This window comes from Phyllobates terribilis, unplaced genomic scaffold (assembly GCF_046119375.1).
Source record: "Phyllobates terribilis strain yellow unplaced genomic scaffold, ASM4611937v1 Scaffold_2__4_contigs__length_985480577, whole genome shotgun sequence".
Classification (NCBI taxonomy): domain Eukaryota; kingdom Metazoa; phylum Chordata; class Amphibia; order Anura; family Dendrobatidae; genus Phyllobates; species Phyllobates terribilis.
Genome location: NW_027362762.1, coordinates 372,267,729 through 372,288,831, shown reverse-complemented (window position 1 = coordinate 372,288,831; position 21,103 = coordinate 372,267,729). Strand labels below are relative to the sequence as shown.

Below are 21,103 nucleotides of genomic sequence, written 5' to 3'. Positions count from 1 at the left end.
ATTAGGCGCCTGGTGCATTAATATGAACTGACTCATGGTGGGTGCTGGCTGCGTTATACAAGCGTTAACAGCTCGGACAACAGCATTCAACTTTTGAAATCCAGTGGGATGCTTCCGTTCTAATACCCATCACCCCTTCATCCCTGCGACGCAGTCACAAAGTGCCTATGGATTGCCATGGAAGGTGGGGCCTAGTGAAAGCCCTGTCACATCCATCATAGCCGTCACCTTTGCAATCCAGACTCATGTATTACTGTATAAAATGCAAGCGAACAAATGATTGCAGGTTCAAGTCTCCAAGAGAGACTATTAAAAAGTCAAAAAAATGTTAAGAATATTAAAAAAAAAAAGTGAAGAATGATTTCATTTTAAAATAAGCATATTAGGTTTTGCCATGTTGTTTAAAGTCTAATCTATCAAATATAATGTTAATTTACCTATAAGATATACACCCCCAAAAAGTGCACTAAAAAGTAATCAAAATGGTGTATGTGCCTCAAAATAATACCAATAAAACTTACAGCTCACAATGTAAAAAATTTGCTTTCATATCGACTTTTGACTTAAAAAAGGTTATCACTCTTGGAAGAAGGGTAGGAAAAAAAACAAACCACAAACTGAAAATTGGCCCCATCAAGAAGTTGGTAAAGAAAACAGCCATTCTAGAATACCTATTTAATATGCCTATAAAGAAAACGACATTAATACTTGGTAGGGTGCTGATCTCTCCCTATATAATGCAGTTTAGAAATGTAGATAGTATGCTTGAACTTTTGTGCTAAGCAGGACCACCAGGTTAGGCACCGCAAGAGCATTCAGGGTGATCACTATCAGTGGGCTCTCCTCACATGTAGGTACTCTGTTAACACTTCTGAACAACATACAAACTACATATTAATTAGACAAATTGCATGTAAAAAAAAACAAAAAAACATTTAGCTGTTTATGCAATAAAAAATACATATAGAAATGGCAGGAAACGCAGAATAAATTTGCCTACAAGGATAAATAATGCACCCAGGACTAAACTGCCCCCCACACTGCCCTCCTGCCTTCTGACAACTTGTCCCCCACACTCACCTATAAGCAAGAGAACCCGATACAGATCCGACTGCTGTAGGAGATTCTGAAACCTCGGACGCAGATCTTCTAGCTCAGCCTGGTCTGGAGACTCCATGGACGTTACACGTAGGATTTCTTCAAGATACAGCACAGCCAGGTGTGTGTGGTATTTTTCTTTCTGTTCACAAAAATGCCAATATAATGTAATTTAAACAAATGTACTAGAGCAAACTGCATGGAATATCTAAATATACCTATAAATGTGACACCTAGTCAGATATGATAAAATATTATTCATTTTATTAGAGAAGTTAAAAACACCCAAACAATAATAAATAGAAGAAGAAAATACCCAGGTGTTGTGGACATCCGGGGTCAACAGGTGAAATGACAAAAGGACAAAAGGACACTGATCTCAATAAAAAAGGTACACCATTAAACTCGCCAATCTAATAATGTTCAAATTTAATCTAAGAGTGCAGTAAAGTGCATAGTGCTATAGATATTCAACCACATGGGTTTGAGGGCACTCACAAATCACAATTGTAGTAGTACACTGTATATGTACACATAATGAGGCACATAATGGGTGTATATATTAGATTGGTGAGTTTAATGGTGTACCTTATTTATTGAGATCAGTGTCCTTTTGTCATTTCACCTGTTGACCCCGGATGTCCGCAACACCTGGGTATTTTCTTCTTCTATTTATTATTGTTTTGGCGTTTTTAACTTCTCTAATAAAATGAATAATATTTTATCATATCTGACTGGGTGTCACATTTATAGGTATATTTAGTTTTGGTGGACACACAGTTATTCAATACTGTTAATTGTCGGATTGATGCCTGGAATATCTGTGAAGTCCTTTCTGAACGTCCCTATAATAAGGTAATTATTGGGGAAATGTAACTGAGTGAGTGGGCACAGCAGGTGACATCCATCAACAGCATCTGCTCACCTGTACATTTTTTTTTGTTTTTACCTCCCACCAATGATTCATAAATCGCAAGGTGCCCATTATGATTTTCAAACTCTTTGATTATTATTATTATTTAAAAAAAAGACGACAAAAAAAACATTAAAGTATTGCAACATATTTATGAAAGAAAGTGTGACTATCTTATTGCTTAAAGAAGCACTCCCATTAACTTTTTTATTCAGTAAATGTGTGTATGTGCATGTAATGTAGTGAGATTGTATTAATATACTCATGTCCAATGCCGTTCTTCTCCTCTTCTCAGTGACGTCACCACAACTGAGACTATGCAGATCAGTCTGTCTGTGAGCCTGAAGTCTCTTTTACAATGTAAGACTATGGCACCTCGTTCTGACACTCCACAGACTTACATTGTAAAAGCCACTTCCAGGTTACGCAGAACGCAGTGTGACCCAATCTGTAGAGTGGTGACATCACTGAGAAGCAGAGAAGACCGGAGCTGGACACCGGAGAGAGCTGCGGTAAGGGAGTACATTAATACACTCATACTATATTACTGGCATACTGTATATACACACATTTACTGAATAAAAAAGTTAGCAGAAGTGCTTCTTTAAAAAACATGTGCATTTTAGATTAGACATTTATGTAATCTATTTGAGCCAAAAAGAAGACAATTTTTCGACAAATTCAAAACTTGAAAGCTCAAAAGATGACGTGGCTTAAGAGTGTCTAAATCGGAGTCATATTTATGACTAGTTTTCAACAATGTGTTGCAAAAAAATCACTTCCAAACTGGCGACGTTTGATATGGTTACACTATACTTGCATGTACAGATGCAGCGTAATAATACGTTTACTTTATGTGACTTGTTCCCTTTATTTTTTTGTCCACAATTTTTGCCACATTTCAATTATTCATTTTGGATATAAATATTAAAAACAAAATTGGAAGCCAAAGTACACCAATTCTTACTTTTGGACATATTTTATGAACATGAATATGCCAAAATCATATATATGTCGAAAACTAAGACAGCAAATAAAATTTTTACACAGTGCAAAATTAGACACTTTTCATAAATATGTTTGTTTTGCTTTGCCCTTTACAGTTTTCTTTCATGTCATTGAGGGAAAGTATTCTTTGTTTTATTTTTTTTAAGCAGTCTGAGCCCCTTTATCATTTTTATTCCCTGGTGTACGTTGTTAGTAACAGAAATGGAACATTGTATTATTAATTGGTAGAAGGCCTGCCATGTCCCCCAATGATAATCCACATGTGCTGTGCACATGCTGCGGAAATTTCCGCTGCGGATTATCATTGCGGAAAAAAACGCAGCACTACCATTTATTTTGCGGAAGCGCTGCGTTTTCACCACCATTGACTTGCATTGGAACGCATGGATTACACATCACTGCATATGTAGATGCGCATTCCATGCGTTTCAATGTGCGGATGGTACCCGGGTCTGGAGAAGAGGAGACTCTCCTCCGGACCCGGGTACCATAGTACCTGTAAAAAAAAGAATAAAATAAAAAATAAATATTATACTTACCTTCTGATGGCCCCCGGTGTCCTTGTCTTCGCTTGCCGGCAGATCGCGGTGGACTGAAGGACCTGCGCTGACGTCATTTAGTCATGTGACGGCAGGTCCTTCAGTGTACCGCTGCCGGCAAGCCAGGACGGATGGAATAAAGACTCCGGGGGACATCAGAAGGTAAGTATAGATTTATTTTTTTACCATTCTTTTACGGTCACACTATATAATTCCATGCCGGTTGCATGGATTTATATAGTGTTACCAAGTTGTCAAGCACTTTCCAAGTGATGCTAAAATCGCTTGGGAAGCGCTTGTCAACCCGCATGCGGAAATGCATGTGAAGAACGCTTCACTTCCGCTTGTCCCCGGCAGGAAAACGCATGTACAATCCGCATGCGTTTTTTCTGCCAGGGAGATGCAGAAACGCTGAGGAAAAATCCGGAGCATTTCTGCATCGTGGGCACATAGCCTAACAGTATACAGTTTTTTGTAGTATACAGTAAAAACGTATGTCTCAAGTGTATAGAAAAAATATTGTTTGTGGTATGAAGGGAAATGTAGCCCGGCATGCAGCAATACTCTTGACTTAAAAAAGATGCACTAGACGAACCTGGCACTACGACGTGGCTTCAGTTATTAACACAGATGTCGGCATTTTATTAAAAAGCAAGTTCCATTGTCTGTCATCTTTCTAGTATTAGAGATTTCAGAAATTTTGTAGAAACATACAGGGGTCATAGATAAAGTTAGTTGTACATCGTTTGGTGCATCCGTGTATTTTATAAGGCCGTTACCTGAATTTTCTTTTCCATGACTAAATGTTCCAGGTAGATAAATAATGCCTTGCGATATTTGCAGAGATGACTGATGATCTTATCTGGACAGAAGCCAGTCTGGAACTGTTCTTCTAATGACCGTTTGGTAAAAATCTGTACCCCAACCTGAAAGATTTCACAAGATGTAACAAGAAATAAGAAGAAAACCAAAAGAAATAAAACGAGTCAAGTTGGTATGCATGCAAAATAGAAGAATGTTCAGACTGGCCGAGAAACAGACAAAAACCAAAACAGAAACAAAATAAATAAGTAAAAGCAATAGTGCATATAAATAACATTGGGTACTTGGTAAATATCCTTTTTGATCAAAAAAAAGCATAGAAGCCATCCCATCAACGCCAAGGTGTACCCAAATCAGGATGGTCCTAACACTATTGCTTTTACTTATTTATTTACAGCTGGGTATTTATTTATTTTGTTTCTGGGTTTTTTTGTTTTTCTTTTTAAAGAAATAAGAACAGTAGAACTGATGAATGATATTGATTTAATGGGGTTATCCAGGACACTCTCTTTTACAATGTGCCTAAGGCTACAACCCCACTATCAGTATATTTCCTCAGCATTTGCAAGCCAAAACCAGGAGTGGGTGATAAACGCAGAATTTGTGATCTTGTTTCTATTATACCTTTTCTCTGATTGTTCCTCACCTGGTTTTCGCTTACAAATACTGAGGAAAAATACTGACCAAATACGGATAATGGGGCCATAGCCTAAGAACGAACAAGCAAGTATTTTCTAACTACCTGCCTGTTGTGCCCGGCACCCATCTCTGCTAGCACAGAGCTGTCACAGACCACCGCTACCGGCAATCAAGAGGCTTCCGCTGACGTCACATTGACAAAGCAGTGGCTTCTCTTCCACACTACTGTGTTGACAGCATGTGACTGCTGACATCATGCTGATTGACAGCCAGCTCCCCACTGCCCAACTGCAGGAAGCGGGCTGTCAATCAGCATGGCATCGCAAATTGCGCTTCGTCAACAGAGCAGCCCGGAAGAAGAAGAGCTGCTCTGTTGATGTGGAGAAGCTGAATCACCGGCTGCAGCGGTCAGTGACCGCTCTGAGCCTGCTCCCGGTACAGCAGGCAGGTAGTAGCCTCTGTTAGTAACTACCTTCCTAGGTTTTTTTATTTGTTTGTTTTTTTACTATGGGCTTAAAAACTAAGTCCTGGACAACCTCTTGACTATCTCCTGTAAGGTACTGTTAGAGTAGACTATCCCTGTAAATACAACCTGTCCATTTTGTGTGCAGGCACAAAGACACCGTAAAATCAGATACGATTAATGTAATGCATTTTATTGTTCATGACACAACAGTTTGAAACTTTAGTGATTGCTTATATTTGATGCATGATGTTGGGGTATGTTCAAATGAGACTTTTTTTGCAGATTTTAATAATCGCAGCAAAACTGCACCTTGTTTTCTAAAGATGTTGCAGTTTTGACACAGTTCGTAAAATAAAAGGCTATGAAAGTCACAAGTGAATAGATCTTCAAAGGGATATTTCTATCTCAGACTTTAATGGCTGAGATAGGAAAAAGTCTATCCAAGCCCAACAACTGGAGCTGGAGCTATGGAAACAGCTTGTTTGGCTGAACTATAAATGTAAGATACTGAAATAGTGGAGCTTAGCTGCTCTTTGCTTTCCGAAGATCCATCTCCAGTGATAGAGTAGATATTTACTATAGAAAATATGGAACCACAATGATCTCATCATTGTAGTTAGACCATAAGGAGAGTACACTGTGTGCACCATTATTAGGCAATGTGTATTTTTGATGATTAACTTTATTATTGAACAACTACCATGCTGTTGGTCAGTCCAAAAGGTTAATAAACCTTAATATTTAAGAAAGTAAAAGTGAGGCTTTGTCTTTCTTATGAGAATATCTATGTGTGAACAATTATTGACGAACTATTAGTGTGCAGAATTATTATACAACTAAATGAAAAAAAACATCTCAATTGTTTATTTACATCTATAAAAGTGAGAATAATAAGGACACAACTTAAAATGTACGAAAATACATTTCTGACATTGAAAAAAAATGTTAGTGACCAATAAAGCTGCCCTTCTTTTCAATAACAGTCTTGAACTGTCCATCAATGAGGTCTGTCAGTTTCTTAATCTGTTGACAATCAACTTTTTGGGCAGCACAAACCCCAGCCTCCCAAACACTGTTCAGAGAGGTGTACTGTTTTCCTTCACCACAAATCTCCCGTTTAAGAAGGGACCACAAGTTCTCAATAAGGTTTAGGTCAGGTGAGGAACGGGCCATGTCATTATTCTTTCATCTTTAAGGCCTTTAGTGGCTAGCCAAGCAGTGGAGTACTTTGATGCATGTGTTGTTAAGCATAAAAATTTTGTTTTTTTTTAATGCAGACTTGTTCCTGTACCACTGCTTGAAGAAAGCGTCTTCTAAAAACTGGCAGTCTGTTTGAGAGTTGATTTTGAATCCATATTCAACTCAAAAAGATCCAACTATCTTATCTTTAATAATACCAGCCCTTAGCAGTAATCCACCTCCACCTTGCTGGCGTCTGAATGAAAGTGAAGATCTGTATCCATAACTGATCTAATCACGGGCCCATCCATCTGGTCACTCATCTCATCAGTCCATAAAACCTTTGATATTTCTAGGCTCAGTCAACATCTGTGTCTTGTTCAATTGTGGTCGGGTTTCAGTCTGCCTTACCTTGGCCATATCTCTGAGCACCTTCTACTTTTGGGCCCTCCAGGGAAGTTGCAATTCTGGAATATGACAGCACTGGAGGATAATGGGTTCCTCATCGCTTCAAATTTGATTCTACTCAAATCTTTGGCAGTTAATTTGCGTATTATTTTTTTCAACACGTTTTTTGTGACTCTCTTGACTATTTGCAACAAATTTTGCAACAACATTTTTGATGATTCTGTGTTCACACCAAAGTATGGAAAACAAGCTGCCTAATAATTCTGCACACCTTGATAAAGGGTGTTGATATCCTTAGGGTGCTTTGACATATCGTCTTTGCCCACGTTTGCGCTCTACTATGTCTGGGTGTCCGCCTCCAGAAGGTGTATATGCCCGAAAATGATGCATTTCAGAGCACACATTGACTCTGTTGGCACCTTTATAGTCTATGGCCCCATCGGTGCTTAAGCCTAAATCCCGTTTTGCGGGGGGTGGGTCCGGACATAAGCCCCGATGGGACCAATGAATGTGGGCAAAAACGCTGTGTGAAAGCACCCTCATTACACAAATATACATCACCTGATTTGCTTCATCTAATAAGCATTCAAGTTTATACAGCTTGGAGTTGGAAAATATGTATAAGAATGATGATATGGTCAGAATACTCACCTAACAATTGTGCAGACCGTGTATAGATTTAAGGTGCATTTACACTGTATTATATTCGTGAACGTGCATGGTTCAAAACGAGTAAACAGGCGGCCATTCACCCGATGAACGAGCAAAACGCTCATTAAATGGGTGAAATGATCTTTTGCACATCTAAAACATCATTGTTGTCAGCGGTGCATAGTCCTGTATGAACAGAACTCGCACCGCCGAGAACCATGGCAGCCTATGTGCACTGAGCAATTTAGTATAGATCGCTTAGTGTGTATCATTTGCTTTGGTCTGCCAGTATAATTAGGCAGTCAAATAACCGCCAATCAGTAAAAGTTTACCAATCAGCGGTCATATCATATCAATGGTCGGTCCATGTAAACGGACCTTTAGGCATGGGAGTACTTCTTAACCATGCATAAAAAACTTACTGCCTTAACCCAAGCCAAGAACCACAAACCTGCTCACTTTTCTGCATAACCCAGTCTGCATATTGCCACACCAGATGCTGGTCTTTGGAGAAAGTCAGAAAATCCACAATATACTCAAACAGGTCTGGCCGAGTGTTGTCTTCAAGCTCACCATTCACAATTCTTACCCAAATCTGTAAAAAAAAGTCAAAACAAAGATTTCTTCATAAAAACTCTTATGTATATATAATGCTTTATCCCTTGAAGGACCGAGCGATTTTTAGTTTTTGTGCTTTAATTTTTTCCTCTCTTTTTTTCCCAAGAGCTATAACTTTTTTTATTTTCCTATTTTTCTACTGACAAAGCAATATGAGGGCTTGGGTTTTTTTGGAGGAGGGTGGGGGGAACCAATTGTACTTTTGATGACACTGTCCATTTTTCATGCGGTGTACTGGAAAATGGGAAAAAAGTTCCAAGTGAATTGAAATTGTAAAAAAAAAATTTAAAAAAAACACAATTCCACAATTGTTTTTTGGACTTTGTTTTTCAGCGTTCATTCTGCATTAAAAATGATCTGGAAATATGATTGTCCAGGTCAGTACAATTCCGACAATACCAAATGTGCATTTATTTTTTTTTAGTTACGGTAAGTGGTGCAGAAAAAAAAAAAAAAATCAGTCAGTAACAAAAGAAAAAAAAATTAACTTGAGTCACCATGTTCCAAAACCCAGAACATTTTTATTTTTCGGTCGCTGGAATTGTGTGAGGGCATGTTTTTTGTGTGGCATCTGATGTTTTTATTGATACTATTTTGGGGTATAAACAAAGCTTTGACCACTTTTTATTGCATTTTTTTATTGAGTTGCAGCAACCAAAACCCCACAATTCCGGCATTTTGATTTTATTCTGTTAACAGTTTTTACAGATCACATTAATTAATTTTACATTTACATAGATTGGACTTTTCTGAACACGTTGATACCAAGTATGTGTATTTTTTATTTCTTTACATGTATTTATTTTTATCTCAGGAAAAGTGGCATGATTCAAATTTTTATATCTTTGGAATTTTTTTTTAATTTTCTTTACTTTAATTTGTTAGTCCCCATAGGGTACTTGAACCAGCAATCATCTGATCACTTCTGCTATATATAGCAATACCACAGTATTGTTGTATATAGTAATAGTCACTATTTTATATGACGCCCGGACTGGACATAACAGAAAAGATCACATGACAAGCAAGGGGCGGTCACCAGGCACCTGGTTGTCATAGCAACTCTTCGGCTCCCCGTGAGCAAGTTGAAAGGAAGCCAATGGCCGGATTGCAGCAACAACTGACAACAGCATTTACGAGGTTAATAGCAGTGATCGCACTCTGGTGCTATCTACATTGGTATCATTGCTGAGCCTAGTGATATGGCTGTCCAGTCAACCGCTGCAGCCTATCAACAAAGACAGGAGGCTGCAGCAGGGAGTCAGTCTGGAAGCGGCAGTGGATATGGATGCATTTTTTTTTATTTTTAACAAGAGGAAGCCAATGGAGTAAAAAAAATAAAATTAAGCACACAACTCCTTTAATAAGTGAGTTTGTCAAATCCCATAAAATCACAGATATTTGTTAATGTCAGTAAAACTATAATCAATTCTCTACTATAGGCAGCAAATCTGGCAGCTACAAGCTTGCTATTATTTGTCTCACACCCACCAACTTCCTTTTTTCTTTTATACGGATTTCTCTGGAAATCTACAAAAATGATATGTAATGAATGATCAACAAAATTGCTTACACAATGTCTAACAACTGTACACATTTGACATGGTGCTGTAAAATTTCACGCTGTACATTGGAGAAGTCACATTTGTATGTACGAAAAAGACAGCAATGTCCTATGTATATAATCTAACTGCAAAAAATGGAAGATGTCATTAATATTCATTAGATACGGTAATTATAAATTAGATATTTCTATTTACTAAACGGTTGTATGGGTTGTTCACATGATTTTTTATTCATTTACGGAATTTAAGTAAGGTGACACGCGGATAAAAATGGGCCCGACAAGGGTATTATCATCTAATAAAGTGATGACTATAATATACTTACCTTGTAATGTCTTCACATCCTGTTCCATCCAGATGTGTCCGGATCCCAGAATTCCAAGCGGCGGAAGTTCGTCAACCGCCATATTGGGACACCCAAGTGATGGGTGTCTTAATATGGAAACCGCTGGTGGTACCAGCCTCTTGCGCGGTACCACCAGCCGAACACCGTCGTGAACACACCGCACACGCCGCCGCCGGGATCAGCCGAATGATTCACTGACCGCCGCCATCTTTGTACAGGAGGAGCGCATGAGCAGTTTTAATGTGACCGCCGCTATCTACCTGCACAAAGATGGCGGCGGTCTGATTTACTGTGCAAGGAGACAGCTCAAACAAGAGAACACATGAGGGAAGAAGACAGCACAGGGGTGGAGAGAGAGAGCAGACTAGGGGGAGAGCACATGGGGTACACAGGTCAAAGAAGAGATCACATGAGAGAAGAAGACAGCAGATGGGGAAGAGAGAAAGCGCTCAGGGGGGGAGAGACACAGAGCACAGGGGGGAGACAGCTCAAACGGGACAGCACATGAGGGGAGAACACAGCACAGGAAGGAGAGAGACAGCAGACAAGGGGGATAGCACATGGGGTAGACAGGTCAAAGAAGAGAGCACAGACGGGAGAAGTCAGCACATGGGGGAAAGAGAGAGTGGATAGGTGGGTGAGCACATGGGGGGGGGGAGATTCTCAACGCTGCAAAGCCTGCCCCCATCAAGACATTACTGACCTCCCGATGCGATAGCATCGGGCCTCCTTCTAGTACTTTATAATTGGCACTGTTCTAACACCGGTTTAGTGCCAATTCCCCTTAGCTGTTTCTTTTCAGTTCAGCAGCGCTCCAGCAACCAATTGTGTAGAGAATTCCAGCACAGCCCCATTCATGTGAGGAAAGGAGCAGCAGCGCTACACCAGCTCTGTGGTCCGGTCATTATCAGGCTCCGTGGAGTCCCACAGGTTGGTGATGGCATAGATGGAAATACCCTTAATATATTCATGCACTAGCAGAAGAGATCACAAAAGCAGACTGAGGTTACAGTATTAAAAAAAATATGTCTGGTTGATTCAATTACCTGCACAGCAGTGGCATCCTGCTTGTTGTAGTAATACAATAGACCAAGTGCAAAGTACCTGAAGCACAAAAAATATGAACACGTTCTGTTAGATGTAAAGTTATATTTATGGTAAAACTGACAGAGGTTTTAGGTACACTGGTCCTGACTGTGGCACCGATGTTTGGCCTTATTCTAAATGGGTTTTCCCATCAGCTACAACTTTCTAATGTTCTTTGTCTTCTGATTTAAACCAGTTCCAATGGCTATGTGCCTATCAAGCTCTTAATTCACACCGTACATTCAGCACTTGCTTTTCCCTGGATCTGAGTCTCCCTAATGTACATGTCATCACAGTAGACATCACACACATGGGCCAGATTATGCTCAAGGAAATACCCTCCCCACATTGGCTCCTGATTACACATAATTATCAAATGTCTCACTATTGCCCCAATTTCTGACCTCCTAATATATGGCCAATTTCAGATTTTAAGTGCAAATAAGCTTTGATCCAACAGGAGAGAGGAGCAAAAAGTTTAATTTTGAATCAGATCTGAGATTTGGGGGAAAAACGCCTCAATTGCAAACTGGTTCTGATATCCCCTTTTAACAAGTCTTCACATTGAATTGTTAGCTAATAAATACAGTTGGTGGTAATCATTTTACAGAACCAATCCATGGACAACACTGCGGCTCAGTGGTCAACAGTGTAGCCTTCCAGCACTGGCATCCTGCAAAGAGTTTGTAATTTCTCTGCATGTTTGCGGGGGTTTCCTCCGGGTACCTCCCACACTCGAAATACATACCGATAGGGAATTTAGATTGTCAGTTCCCAACGGTGACAGTGATGAAAGTGATGGTGATGTGTAAAGTGCTGTGGAAATTAACGGCGCTACATAACCGAGTAAAATACATAGACTGGCCACATTAATAATATGTCGCCAATGGACTGGAGCCCTGAGAACCATCTCCAACCTGACGGCATCCGCGGCTCTTCTGAGTAGCCTAATCTAGTAAGTGGTTCTCATGCCCCCGGGGGTACAGGTACAGCGGTTCTGCAAACTCTATTCAATTCTACAATAAGCCAAAACTAACAGACACTACATTGTCTTTGGTCATTTAGGCCCTGAATGCTTAGTTACTAAGGTGTTAAAATGACTTGCTATCTTCTGAAACAAACATTCAGGTCACTTTGACACGTGTATAATAGAAAGTAAACCAACAATGAGAAACAATACATGAGAATTTCTGGTAAACTATCTATTTGTAATCAGACAAGAATACAGAGAAGACTATGAAAGCTCAGATTCCTTACTAGTTTAGCACTAAATCAGATAAATAATGTAGAGGAGCTCGCAATACCCAATAGATAAAGGTTCCCAATCTGGAACCAGATCAGCACTTGTCACTTTTACAGTAGGGATGACAAACTGCCCAATCGCAGATGCTTGGCAAAACAGACCACATGTGTGCTAGGCCAGAATTATACCATACTTCACATGCCTGTACACCAATGAGAATAGGTGTTCCCCATATTGTTCAGTTGTTCCCCCATGGCTGTGAAGTCGGTAAGCCACACCAACTCAGACTCCTTAATTTCCCTGACTTCCGACTCCACAGCCCTGCCTCACTACTGAGCGTGTACATAAAGTGCAGCACAGATTCATCTCAACTAAAAGCAGAGATCCTTAGATCAGGAACAGAACAGACATTTATAGGACATTTCATATCTCTCCCAAATTCTTATGAAAACATTTACAGCACATCCTGCATTGTACTACTGTACCCAATTTATTTTAGGAGTCGGTCCATTTATGCCGACTCAGACTCCACCAAAATGGACACCGACTCCACAGCCTTGGTTCCCCCATGTTATTAATTAAGTTTTCCACTTTAAGGAAAGCGGATCCTAAATGCTCTTATAAGAAAAATGGATCCCGAGGTTCGGGTCTCAATGTTTTTACAGTAGTGGTGACGGTTACTTCAACAATGTGCATCACCACTGCAGCCAATCACTGAGCTCAAAGACTGTGCCAATGTCAAAACCATCAGAAGGAGGTAAAGATGACCAGCCTTTCCGTTGTACAAAGCACACCTTTTCATGCAAGGCATATGTACAGTAAGTTATAGTTCTAGGGATGGAGCAGAGCGTATATCATGAGACTGACTCTCTAACAGTCAATGAGCAAAAGAAACTGTGGGGCAGCACTTCTCCAGCAATCAAAATGGTGCCACATGAGTAAAGAAAATTCATTTGTAATGGCAATAATAAGAATTCTCCAAACAATAAATCAGTCAGTCAATCACTGAGCCATCTTCCTCACCACTAGTTTGTGTAGATAAGCGTGCTTCTACTTATCCGAGGCTTCATGAGCACATTGTTATTCAGAAATATACCCATCACAGCCCTAATAGGGTACCAGCCAGTGTTAGGGTATCTCACTAAATAGAAGATTTGGTGCAGAAACATTGCTGAGAATGGCCAAAAAATTATGGTGCAAAACAGATGGGAACCATAATTTGCTTACTAAAATGAAAACAGTCTTAAAGTGTTAATGAATTCACCCCCAGGAGTAAAAGCACAAGCTCTTACATGTCAGTGTAAGAGTCTGGAACCCCATAGGCCTAAATGGACAGTTTCACACATTACGGCTATCTACACACCACTTACTTTTTGTGCTTCTCCAACCAGACCGCACTGTCTGACACTTCACAGGAATTTTCTGAGACCAACAGATCCAACAGGCTCTCGTGATCTGCTTCTGCATAAAGTTTTAGTAAGGCAGTATCTACATCTTCCTGGTAGCCATTTGCCACTTCTGTGCTGCGAATTTCACTTAAATAGGACATGAGAAAACGTTTGCAGGTAGCAACTTTTTCCTGGTCGCCCCGTGTCAGCTGATTGAGGTCGGCATATTCATGCAGGGGAGGATGTGCACGGATAAATGCAGAGGAGGATGGCAGGAGAAGGGGGTAAAGAGAGATGAGTTCCCGGATGTCAAGGTGACTGCTTCTGCAATACAAGACAAGGAAAAACAAACTTAACAAATACAAAACAAAACATAAGGAAATAACATTTTCCTATTTTCAGAAGGATGTTTTGTAACATTATTACTAACTGAAATATCTGACCAGGGTCAAAAGGGATTAATGGGGTTTGCTAGTTGTTCTTTATTTTATCAGATGCATTGGAGACAAGGTTATGGCACTTGCTATTATAGAGATATGACAGGTTCTCCTCCTGCCCTTGTTACTGCAGCTTTCCTCACAGGTTACACCAGCTCCGCAGTCCATACAATGGAGGCTGGTGGAGGAACATGTGACTGGATCAGTCCATCAACCTCCTCCAATTGAATAACAATGCACAAGGGAAAGCGGTTTTTCAATTGGACGAAGCTGATGGACAGGACAGGTCCCATGCTCCTCCATCAGCAGCCATATTGTGGACAGGAGATCTGTGTGGACTGAAGTGCAGGAGGAGAACCTGTAATACTTCTATATAAGTAGTGAATTTCCCCTTTCATTTTTACTTACAGTGTCTGATAGGACAGATGACTATACAGCCATACTAATTAATATGAGGTCACCTAATTACCACTGCTACACACATCACATTCTGACCAATTACAGCTATTTTACCTGAATAATTCCTTTGCTTCTAAAAACTGAAGCTGTGCAAATTGTATAAAGCCAGCCTGTTGTAGGATTCTTCTATACATGACCTGCGGAGAAGAAACACTGGTTATGGAGCTTGTAATGCTAGAAGACTAATGGGACTGCTGCTGCATTACTAATAATACAATAAGAAGCTGTACACTCATCGCAGTATATACATATAAAACAAAAGCTTTAGCCAGATATGGAAAAAATTCTGCAAACTAAAAATGTTTTCAGAAATAGAAGTGTTCGGAATTTATTTTTTGTCAGTTAACTAAATGCAAAGTGACTTAACAAAACAGAGGCACCCAGAAATGGGCAACATTGAGGACCGTAGATGCACTGGTCGGTCAAGGAAAATGAGTGCCGAAGATACATCATGATTATTTCCCATCGAAATCAGAAGATGTCCAGCAGTACCATCAGTTCAGATCTGGCAACAACCAGTGGGACTCCCCTACACCCATCAATGTTCTGAGAAGTCTAGCCAGAAGTGATCTTCATTTAAGAATTGTGGCCAAAAACCATACCTTCCACATGGAAACAAAATTCAACTATGCACAAAAACAGAGGAACTGGAATGCAGAAAATGGCAGCAGGTGTTCTGGACTGAGGAGTCAAAATGTGAAATATTTGGCTGTAACAAAGACAGAAGAAGAATCAACACCTTCAAAATGAGGATGTTACAGTGGCATGTAAAAGTTTGTGCACCCCTAGTCAAAATTACTGTTATTGTGAACAGTTAAGCAGGTTGAAGATGAAATGATCTCTAAAAGGCCTACATATACATGTACACAGTTGTGCTCAAAAGTATACATACCCTGGCAGAATTTTTCCGTTCTTGGCCTGGTTTCAGAGAATATGAATGATAAAAAACTTTTTTCTCCACTCATGGTTATTGGTTGGGTGAAGCCATTTATTGTCAATCTACTGTGTTTCCTCTTTTTAAATCTTAATCTTGAGCACAACTGTATATGTATATAATATATTAGTGATTTTTTAAATTTTAAAAATTGCAAAAAGGAAAATGGGCCGATGCTAAAGTTTTGGCACCCTTGGAGATTGTGTGCACTCAGATAACTTTGAACAAGGTTTCAGACCTTAATTAGCCTGTTAGGATTATGGCTTGTTCGCCATCATCATTAGGAAAGGCCATGTGATGCAAATTTCCCAGCTTTATGAAAACCCAGCCTCCTCTAAGCTTGTACCAAAAACAGCAGCCATGGGTTCTTTTAAGCAGCTTCCAAGCAGTCAGAAAATGGTGGAGGCCCACAAGGCAGAAGAAGGCTATAAGAAGATAGCAAACCTTTTTCAAGTTGCCCTTTCCTCTGTTCGAAATGTAATTAAGAAATGGCAGTTAACAGGAACAGTGGAGGTCAAGATAAGGTCTAGAAGACCAAGCAAAATCTCAGTGAGAGCTTGAAGATTGCTAGAGAGACAAATCAGAAACACTGCTTGATTGCAAAAAGACCTTCAAAAAGATTTCGCAGACTCTGGATTTGTGGTGCATTATTGTACTGTTCAGTGACACCTGCACAAAAATATGGTCTTCATGGAAGAGTCATCAGAAGAAAACCTTTCCTGCGTCCTCACCATAAAATTCAGCGTAAGAAGTATGCAAAAGAACATCTAAATAAGCCTGATGCATTTTGGAAACAAGTTCTGTGGACCAATAAGGTTTAAATAGAAAGCTTTGGCCACAACGATCAAAGGTATATGTGGAGAAAAAAGGGCACAGAATTTCAGGAAAAGAAAATCTCGCCAACCATTAAGCATGGTGGTGGATCAATCATGCTTTGGGGTTGTGTTGCAGCCAATGGCTTAATGTGCTTCTGATTAGGTGATCACCTGAACCAAATCTTAATGTAACGAGGGAAAGTATAAAAAACACTGCTGTGGTCTTCACAATCCTCTTGCAATAGGTCAAGCTGGATGCCAAAACAAGTGCTAGGAATAGCCCAAAAGTAATTTGAATGAAAAGTAATTTTTAACCATGCCAAAGGAGTTGAAAAGAAAAGTCTTGAGTGAGGAAAAGGGCGGCTCAATTCTGGCTTTACTAGCAAAGGGATACAGTGAGCGATATGTTGCCTCCATCCTTAAAATTTCGAAGAGGGCAGTCCATTACAATTGGGTAAAGCAGCAGACATTGGGGACAACAAAGCTACAGACCGGCAGAGGGCGAAAGCGACTCTCCACTGACTCGGATGGCCGTCATCTTATTCGAATGTCACTCAGCAACCGAATGGATGACATCAAGTGACCTACAAAAGGAATGGCAAATGGCAGCTGGGGTGAAGTGCACGGCAAGAACAGTTCGTAACAGGCTCCTAGAAGCAGGCCTCAAGTCATGTAAAGCTAGGAAAAAAGCCTTTCTTCAATGAGAAGCTAAGGAGAGCCAGGCTGAAGTTTGCCAAACACCATAAGGATTGGACCATAGAGGACTGGAGTAAGGTAATCTTCTCTGAGGAGTCTAATTTTCAGCTTGCCCAACACCTGTTCGTCTAATCATTAGACGGAGACCTGGAGAGGCATACAAGCCACAGTGTCTTGCACCCACTGTGAAATTTGGTGGAGGATCGGTGATGATCTGGGGATGCTTCAGCAAGGCTGGAATTGGACAGGTTAATCTTTGCGAAGGACGTAGGAATCAAGCCGCATACAAGGTTATCCTTGAAAAACACTTGCTTCCTTCTGCTCAGGCAATGTTCCCCAAATCTGAGTACTGGTTTTTCCAGCAAGACCCTGTCATGGCCAGCCCAATCTCCAGACCTGAACCACATTGAAAACCTCTGGAATGTAATCAAGTGGAAGATGGATAGTCACAAGCCATCAAACAAAGAAGAACTGCTTACATTTTTGTGCCGGGAGTGGCATAAGATCACACAAAAGCAGTGTGAAAGACTGGTAGAAAGCATGCCAAGACACATGAAAGCTGTGATTAAAAATCATGGTTATTTCACCAAATATTGATTTCTGAACTCTTCCTGAGTTAAAACATGAGTATTGTTGTTTCTAAATGAATAAGAACTTGTTTTCTTTGTATTATTTTATTTGAGGTCTGACAGCACTGTTTCTTTTTTTATTATTTTGATGATTTCTCATTTGCTGCAAATAAATACAAAATTTTTAGCTTTGAATTTCGGAGCCATGTTGTCAGTAGTTTATAGAATAAAATAAAGTACATTTTACTCAAAAATATACCTATAAAGAGAAAAATCAAAGAAAATGAAAATTATGCAGTGGTCTCTTAAATTTTGATCAGGGGTGCCTAAACTTTTATATGCCATGGGTGGCAGGAAGAACAAACCAATCAATTTTGTAAAAAATCAAGCCAGATATGTCACTTGAGCAAGGATTACCAAGCTACTTGCCTACTTTGGACACATCATACGAAGAGAGCAGTCATTGGAAAAGGACATCATGATCAGAAAAATTGAAGGAACAAGGCAAAGAAGAAGACCAGTGTGAGAGCAGGAGTTATACTTTATCTATCCTGACTCCATTTTGATCTTTGTACTTGCATCTTCTGCTTAGCAGAAAGGAGTTTGAGCTGGTATGTGTGCAAGATAAGGAGTCTTTTGGAATGTCTTTGTCTAGAGACTCAGAGAGAACAGAAACGAAAGTAGAAAGTGAGAGATTCCTAAAATACAAAAGCTGGGTGTCAGTAGCGTTACCTTCAGCTAATTAGATGTATGTATGCTAATGCCAGCACACATTTAGCGATAAGCTGAGCCAATTATATTGTTTTAAAGTATGAATACTAATAACCTATATAAACCTTGACCAATGATGTAATAAACACAGATCTAGCCTTATGCTCAAATGTATCAGTCATGGCTCTTCCGTGCACATATTTGAATTAACAATTTTGGAACAGGCACAACGTCTCACATTATGTGGCGACGACAACCAGCAACCCAATGGCTTGATCCTATCAAGATAACGGCAGAGAAAAACGTGGACTTATCCAGGCTTGCACAATCTTCCTACAGAGCAGTCATCCATCAAGTCGCCATGGCTCGAGATTGAGCAGAAGGCCGTTAAAATAAAAAAATATACATAAGGCAGTTTGTTCACAGAAGGGCTGGAGAGTGGGTACAATAATGAGTGTCTGCAGGCAACAGTGCAGCATGGTGGAGGTTATTTGCAATAGCATCAGGAAGGCATCTGATTAGCATAAATGAATACATTTTGAGCCACTTTGGAGGTAAAGCACGGTCACAGAAAATACGGATTTGATTTAGATTTTTGTTTATTCACTTTGCATTCTCAGAATGGATATAAATAAACTATTAACACTTCTTTGTTTTCCTATGCAGCATTTTTTCCACAGTACTGGTTATATATAAACATTTATGAATATTAGGCGCTTTTCAGGTTGTCAAGTGATGATCGACAGTGCTATTATGAAGTGCTGCCTGGACATGGGATTTTCAGCTTCCAAAATCTTTATAAAAGAACCTTGTTCCTTTTCCTTGGCGTTGGTTACAGTTTCCGTTTTGGAGCTACATTGCATAGAGACATACTTATAAGGAGGACACATATTCCTACATATTGCTACCTCTAAATTTAGATGAACCAAGAAGCCAAATGTGTCTCTCAGTTCTGAAAGACATCTAACATCCATTGTAATGAATGGAATACATAAAGCTTTATTTTACCTGTGGTTTAGATGTGATGAACAAAAAAAAAAAATAGCAGTTATAGAGCTTCTCCAGACAAAAATATTTTATTACATCTGTAATGATCTGTTTTTCGTGTATTTAGCACTCATGCAGAAGCAAGTCATTCCATCACTGCACCCTGTCTATTACACTCTACATTGCTATGTACACTAGTATACTCACTTCCCTGAATTCTACCTCCAGACTGCTTCTCACCAATTCTTGATTTTTCCATTTCACCTTGCTTTCTGTTCCCATAAACAATAATGTCATCTATTCCATGATGACAGCATCGTATGGGCAGCTACAGAGCCTCTCGTCTTCTCCTGTTTAACTGTAAAACAGGAGCTGTCTAATAAACATCAGTAATAGTGATATGAGTTTGCGTCTACCTCCCCACTTTGGGAGCCTTTGTGAAAGTTTTGGTTTACAAGGCTTCGGTGACTCAGTGTCACTGAAGCCTACTTTGCAATTTTGCTATGCAATATGCCCAGCGTGGTGGCCCTGATTTGTGATAGACACAACAATAAAAGAACAAGTATGAGATTGAAATATGGAATTCAATGATGCAACACAAAAAAACTTTAGCTGTGGAGTTTCTCTTTTCAACAGCTGTTTAATGCGGTTTACCCACAGGAAGTGGTAAACCTATTTCACAAAGCATGATTAAACCACACATAACAAAATGTAGGTTTGGATCCCAGAACAGTCCTCTATACTGGTTCTTGTAACTGGGAGTTTAATTTTCACATGAGTTTCTCCAAATAAAAATGAACAGCTGAATTTATAAGAAGCAGAGGTAATTTACAATAAATCTATTGAGTGGACTTCCCCACAGAGGATTAAGCAACATATGGATATGAACCTTTACGTTAGTAAAAGGGAATCTGTCACCAGATTTTTGCTACCCCATCGGAGAGCAGCATGTTGTAGGAGTAGAGACCTTGATTCCAGCAATGTACTGGGTAGCTTGCTGCAACTTTAATAAAATTTCCGATTTATCTGCCGCAGATCTACCATTTCTCTGAGTGCTGAGCTCCGTATAACCCACCTAAAACACTAAACCACTGATTAGCAGCTTTCTGTGTACACTGTGCATAGGCAGAAAGCGGCCAACCAGTGGTGGAGGCGGGGCTATACAGAGTTCATATATATGGAAGACTACCTGGCAGTAGGTTTACTAGTCCTCTAGTGATAAAATTACTGATTTATCAACAGGAGATTATCAAAAAGTACAGCAAGAGCCTGGAAAGTGACACATAGCTGGAATCAAGGTCCCTGTCTGTACAGGGAGCTAAGATAGATTCCTTTTAAACCAGCTTCATTCATAACATAGCCATTGTAGCGGTCCATAAGAGTATTTGGGTAATAATACATACATTATTATTGCATAGTACATAGCTCAGGACAGTGCACTTCTCTAAAAGTGTCTGACCAAATATTATATTTATATATATATATATATATATATATATATATATATTTACACACACACACACTAC

The 21,103-nt window shown here is 39.6% G+C and overlaps 1 protein-coding gene across 1 annotated transcript in view; it reads right to left on the bottom strand.

Moving 5' to 3' along the window:
• Window positions 1-21,103, bottom strand: part of TGFBRAP1 (transforming growth factor beta receptor associated protein 1) — a 42,555-nt gene that overhangs the window by 2,715 nt on the left and 18,737 nt on the right. Inside the window, exons 5-10 of the mRNA XM_073664749.1 lie at window positions 14,920-15,002; window positions 13,952-14,293; window positions 11,299-11,356; window positions 8,175-8,318; window positions 4,338-4,484; window positions 1,081-1,240 (exon numbers count right to left, since the gene is read on the bottom strand). Coding sequence (XP_073520850.1) covers window positions 1,081-1,240; window positions 4,338-4,484; window positions 8,175-8,318; window positions 11,299-11,356; window positions 13,952-14,293; window positions 14,920-15,002 — 934 coding nt within the window. The remainder of the gene's footprint in view (window positions 1-1,080; window positions 1,241-4,337; window positions 4,485-8,174; window positions 8,319-11,298; window positions 11,357-13,951; window positions 14,294-14,919; window positions 15,003-21,103) is intronic.